Source organism: Crocuta crocuta, unplaced genomic scaffold, assembly GCF_008692635.1.
Source record: "Crocuta crocuta isolate KB4526 unplaced genomic scaffold, BGI_CrCroc_1.0 scaffold653, whole genome shotgun sequence".
NCBI classification, from domain to species: Eukaryota; Metazoa; Chordata; class Mammalia; order Carnivora; family Hyaenidae; genus Crocuta; species Crocuta crocuta.
Window position 1 is genome coordinate 1,131,475 of NW_027527134.1, and position 6,270 is coordinate 1,137,744.

At 59.0% G+C, this 6,270-nt stretch overlaps 1 protein-coding gene across 1 annotated transcript; it reads right to left on the bottom strand.

The window, feature by feature from the left end:
* Nucleotides 1-4,930: 4,930 nt before the first annotated feature.
* MRGPRG (MAS related GPR family member G) lies at nt 4,931-5,577 on the bottom strand (the record flags this gene model as incomplete). The annotated part of the gene is given in 2 exon segments (XM_077757269.1): nt 4,931-5,046; nt 5,049-5,577. Coding segments are annotated over 2 exon segments (645 nt in total), but the record flags the coding sequence as incomplete, so codon positions are not given.
* Nucleotides 5,578-6,270: the final 693 nt, after the last annotated feature.

Genomic DNA, 6,270 nt, shown 5'->3' on the forward strand with positions numbered 1-6,270 from the left:
GAAGAAATACAACTTTGTAGGACTTGCACCACCCGATGGCATGACTTACTAGGATGCTGCAGGGGTGAGACAGGGTGGCCCTGGCATAAGGCCATCTAAGCAGAGCAGCGGCACACAGAGTCCGCCATATACAATTGATCGATTTACAATAAAGGCGCCAATGTGATTCAATGAGAGGAGGGAAATCTTTTCAACAGATATTACTAGAAGGCCTGGATACCCGTTTGGGAAAACCACACCAAACCACTGAGATTTGACCACTGTTTTGGACCAGCCGCATTTAATTCCAGATGAACTATCGGAAAGGCAGACCTGGGAGGAAGGCCACATGTGCACCTCGCGCCCATTTTCCCGGGTGTCCTCTGTCCCGTGTCTGGTATACGGCTGCTCCATTCCCGGGGCCCAGCTGCCAGCAGCCTCCCGCGGAGGTCCCCATCTTTTCTCAGCAGGTGCCATGTTTCAGACTTCCTACTTTCCCCACCACCGGCAGCCCCTTCCTCCTCACCCCATGCTGCTTGTGTGATACCTCCTCCTCCCGGAAGCCTCCCTTGCTTTCTGAGTGAGGCTGTGTGACCCTCCCCCATGCTGCCCTAACTCTAGGTCACCCAGGTGACTGGTCATCCACCTGGGGACACTTGGGAGTAAAAAGGAACGCTCTGATGATACCAGGGCAAAGGTCATAAATTGGCGTTAAGTGGTGCCTCCCTAACCCCTCTGCACACTTCTCTGCACACCTTCACATGCTGTCTTTGAAAAGTATTTATGTCCGTCCCTTCTTCAGACCCCAAACCCCTTGGGGACACGGGCCTCACCAAAGTGCATCCGTATCTTGGGTTCCTGTCCAGCGCTTAGTGATGGAGTTTTGGGGTGATGGGGGTTCGTGGTGATGGGTTTTGGGGCGATGGTGGGGTTCAGGGTCGAAGGCCAAGAATGAATTCTTGAAGACATCTTTGGGGCAGAAAGGTGATTATATTAAAGCACAGGGACAGGACCCCTGGGCGGGAAGAGCCGCACTGGGGTGTGAAGGGTAACTGCTTCTGTACTGTGGGGTTGGGGGGGAAGGCAAGGTCAAGAGGAAGTTTCTTAAAGGGATTTCCATGTGCTAATGAGGATTCCAGATCTCCGAGGCCTAGCTATTGTCAGGCTAAGGTTGTTTTTCCCTCCAGCAAAACATTATCATTAAGATGGTAGGGAGTTCCCATTAGGCTTTTTTTTTTTAAATTTTTATTTATTTCTGAGAGAGAGAGAGAGAGAGAGAGAGACAGTGTGAGCAGGGGAGGGTCAGAGAGAGAGGGAGATACAGAATCTGAAGCAGGCTCCAGGCTCCGAGCTAGCTGTCAGCACAGAGCCCGACGCGGGGTTTCATCATGACCTGAGCCTAAGTCGGACGCCTGGGTGGCTCAGTCGGTTAAGCGCCCATTAGGCTTTTGATGAGATGTTTGTAAACCGATGGAGACTATCCGTTTGTTTTCTGTCCTCTCCCTTGTCCTTGGGCAGCCGGGAGTGCCTGACTGTCACACGTCCCCCACCTTCGAGGGGGGCGGGCTGTGCTAGCTTGTGCTTGGCCCTCAGCTTGCCTGATGGCCCCTCATCAGGGGGTCCTGGGGAAAGAATCCTCGAAGACATAAGACATCTTCGTTGCAAAACGGTAGTTTTCTTAAAGCACGGGGACAGGACCCGTGGGCGGGAAGAGCTGCCCGGGCACCAGGAGGAGAGGCGGGTTATGTACTGGGAGTCGGGGAGGTAAAGTCCAGGGGAAATTTCCAGTGATATTTTCATATGCTGAAGACCCACAAGATCCTGGAGGCCTAGCTGTTGTCAGGCTAAGGTTGTTTTCCTTCTAACAAAGCGTTATGTGAAGAGATGTTTTACTGGCCAGCCTCAAGTATCTGTCAATGGGCCGCAGGTTGTAAGGAAATTTGATTCCATCTGCCATTTCCTTCTGCCTCTGTCCCCACATCACTTAGCACGGAGTTGGCTCAGGTGATATCTGTTGGCTGGAAGGGGAGAGTGTGGCCCAAGTAGGGGTGAGGGGCTGGGGTGGCTAAACTCTACGGGGAGAAGCCTGGGCCCTCCTATGGCCAACATCCAGCTCAGGGTTCAGGCCAGGGGTCAGGACTCTGTCTGGCCAAGAAGGTTCCAGAACCCAGGACCGGCTGGTCTGACTCAGTTGTGCTCTCACTCCAGCCTTGTCATTGATTCCTTGACCGGATCATTCGTGTGACCACCCCTTCACCCTTCCACTGGCCATCGACAAATGCTCGCCCAGCCCCTCCTCCCGCCTGAGCTCCCAGCATAGGGGAGGCAGCAGGCGATAAAGCCACCTGTCCCCTGCCCGCTGGGACTCACTTTCTAGTGAGTTCCGTGGACGAGGACCAGTGAACAACTAAGGACGCAGGACCCGAGGCAGGCGGTGGACGTGGGAGGCCCCCCTGGCCAGGTGGTCACCTTGAGTGCTCAGCGGGGGCAGGTGCCCGCGGGCGGTGGGCGGGACGTGCCAAGAGCAGCCAGAGCGTGGGGTGCCGGGGGCGGGGCTGGCTGGGGACCTCTGGAGTTCCACTGCATTCGGGAGGCAGTGCCGTTGACCTTGCAGGTCAGGACGGGCAGACCGCACCTGGGGTCGCCTCTCCCAGGACAAGCCACCTTCGCTCCCTGTGCAGACGGGGACTCTGGGCTGTTGGGTGACTTGCTGGAGGTCACCCAGCTAGAGAGGCGACAGCCCCTCGCCGGCTTGTCCGGGCTCAGGCTGGAGCCCCCACACTGCAGGAGGGCTCCCAGCCGGAGGGCCCTTCGATTCCCATCTGTCTAGACAGGGCTGTTTACCACGTGCCCCAGACGCTGCTAGCCTCCTGTCCCCGCCTGTCCCCCACGGCTACTTCCAGGGGCTGAGCCTGGGGGCCCCCCACCTCTGAAACTTCCCCCATCTCCTTTCTAGGCCTTCCAAGAAGGAGGCCACACCCCTCTTTGGGGTCTAGCAGGAAAAGTCACAAGAATAGACAGACTCTCCCCCCCCCTCCCCNAAACATAGGTAAAATTAAATCTACAAGTTGCAGCCCACGGACAAGTATTTGAGAGGCAGGGACCTTCCTCTGGGAACTCACAGCTGCCCTAACGTTACTGCTTTCCCAGAGGCAAAAAGCAACCTTAGCTTGAGAAGAGCCAGACCTCCAGGATCCCGTGAGTCTTTTTTAACATATGAAAATCCTTTTGGAAACTTCCTTTCTCTCTGCCTCTCCCGACTTAAAAGTATAGAATCAATCACTCCTCACCACCCCAGAGCAGCTCTTTCTGCCCGAGGGTCCTGCCCCCCTGCTTTAATAAAACCACTTTTTTGCACCGAAAACATCTCAAGAATTCTTTCTTGACTGTTTGCCCCCACGTCATTCAGGCTGACCCCTTGCGCCCTCTGCTGGAGTCGAGGTGGCCCGAGCCCGCCCTTCCTGGGGAGACACAGAAAACCTGCAAAAGCCAGGGTCTCCGGGCTGTGGGTGGACTGGTGACTGTCTCACTTTTCTACTTCCTTTTTAAAAATATTTATTTATTTTTGAGGGAGAGACAGAGAGTGAGCAGGGGAGGGGCAGAGAAAGAGGGAGACACAGAATCCGAAGCAGCTCCAGGCTCCGAGCTGTCAGCACAGAGCCCGACACGGGGCTCGAACCCACAAACTGAGAGATCATGACCTGAGCTGAAGTCAGATGCTTAACTTGTTGCGGAACCTGGTCTGGATCACCCGGCGGAAGAACCAAGCGGCACTCGGAGATCTTGGAAGACAGGAGGTTATTTTACACCGCGGGGCTCAGAGATCATCCTCCAGAGGTCCGAGCCCAGAGCATCAGCAGAGGGAATAACTTATAGCCTGTCACTTCCGCGTTCCTCCTTAATGGGTGCAACAAGCAGGGTGGGAAGAAGAACCCGGAAGGGGGAGCCTTTGATCAGGGACAGGCTTTCCTCACCAGTCCTGCCGGCCGTCTTACAACAGGTTTTTCCCTGTCAAACTGACTGAGCCACCAGCTGCATCTCAATGTTCTCCAAAGTTCCCACAGTGAGCCGTGAGGGAGCTGAAGGCAGGCTGAGGGCAAAATACAAACTAGCACCCNTAACTGATAGAGATCGCAGTCATGCAAGACAGAGCCTCCATCAGTTTACATGTGTCTTAGTAAATTACAAGAAAAAGGCAATCTTAGCAATAGACTCATCCCCACGAACCCGGGACTCAGTTTCCTGGGACCGCAACATCCCCCCCGCCCCCCATAGTGATGTGGGGGCAAAGGCGAGAGAATTTCCTCATAACCTGCAGCCCGTGGACAGACACTGGAGGCGAATCCAGAGTAGAACATTCCTCCAGGAGCCCCCGCTGTCCTGGAGTTAATGCCTCCCTAGAGGGAAAACAGCCTCAGCTTGAGCACAGCCAGGCCGCAGGGACCTCGGGAGTGAGTCCTGGTTGGCGCATTAAAGTCCCTCTGGGCTTTGACTTGACCTCCCCCGCGTCACAGTAGCTCACCAGCCCCTCCTCTCCACCCCGGTCAGCTCTTTGTGCCCGCGGGTCCTGTCCCCGTGGTAATAAAATCACCTTTTGGCACCAAAGATGTCTTCAAGGATTCTTTCTTGGCTGCCCGGCTCCGGACCCCACAGCATCACCCCGAAGCCTCCTCAGGGAGACAAATCTCTGCAGTTGTAAAACGCTTTGCTGTAACAGGTGCAGAATTAGCGCACGCAGAACGTCCTCCTTCCCTCGACAGTCGACGTTATTGTGCGTCTCCATCAGAAAGACAGCTAAAGGGCTCGCGCCCAGAGTGCCTCCTCGGGTCCAGAGCGTGGGTGATTCATCTTCTCGATACTTTCTGCAGGGCTTGAATGTTTTGACAATGACCCCAGACTCTCTTTTTTTTTTTAATTGTTCAGAAATCACGTAAAGTGACTTGCACTTTNTGAGCGGGAGGAGCACGGGCCGCGGGAGGCCGAGGAGGGGCCGCAGGCTCCAGTAGCAGGCGAGGGGGAGGCCGCAGAAGAGCAGCAGGAGCCCGGAGCCCAGCGCGACGCCTACGGCCTGGGCCGCGGGCGCCGGGAGCAGCAGGTCACCCAGAGGAAGAGGAGCAGGGTCGCCGCGCAGGCCGTGCCGGCCAGGGACAGCAGCCACGTGACGCCGGCCGCCTGGTGCCGCGTGCAGGGCAGCAGGCCGCAGGCGTGGGCCGGCAGCAGCGTGGCCGGCGGGCTCAGGGCCCAGACGAGGCCGCACACGATGNCCGCGTAGCAGGTGGGGAAGAGGTGGGACAGGCAGCGCTCGGCGCTGAAGGCCGCCAGCAGCCCCAGCCCCGCGGAGAAGCCCACGAAGGTGACGGCGAGGTACAGGCTGTCCTGGGCGCCCAGGGCGGCCTGGGCGATGGAGGAGGCCGTCTGGCAGCAGAGGAGCAGGAAGTCGGCGGCGGCCAGGTGGAGGCCGTACACGGAGAAGGGGCCCTTCTTGATGTGGACGCCCAGGTGCCAGAGGACCAGCCCGTTCCCCACCAGCCCTCCGAGGCCGACGGCCAGCGTGAGGTAGGAAAGCGCGCTGCTGAAGGTCCCGTAGAGCCCGAGCATCCTGGCTGGCTCGCCGGGCGGGCCCTGGAAGGGGGCGCAGACGGGCACTGGCATCTCCCCGGGGGTGGGCAGGGGGCCTCGGCCCAGGATGCAGGGGTCCCCCCGGGGGCACAGGCCCTGCCCGGGGGCCGCCCCCTCCCCCCCGGGGGGACGCCCAGCCCTTCTGGCCCCTGCCAGACCCTTGGTAGTGAGATGTGCCCTAACACAAGGCGTGTGACATGATGGGGGCCGGCGGGGGCCGGGGGGCCGCCCTGCTCCCAGCTAGGCAGCTCGGCTCAGTGCACGAAACATGTACGGGGCTCTTGGTGGCAGCAAAGGCCAGCGATGGGCGGGGCAGGTCTCTGCAGGTGAAGGGACACTCGTGTGGCCCACACACGCAGGGGCGTGTCCCCTCCGCCGGGCACCCTGCGCCAGGCTGCCCGCTGGGGGGCCTGGACCACACCCCTGCTGAGCCTGAGGGGTGCTGGCCGTGGATGGCCCCGAGGACGCTGTCCTGCCTGCACCGGCAGAGCGGGGAAGGAAGGTGCTGTTGTGGGGAGAGCTGGGAGGGGCCGGGAGGGCAGAGGTCAAGCCCTGCTGTGGGTGGGTGGCCCACGTGCTGCTCTGAACCCAGAGGCTGGGGGCGGATCTTGGCGATGGGCTCTGGGGAGCAGCCCACGTGCGCCGCCAGCGGCCTTTGCGGCGCCGGGAGGC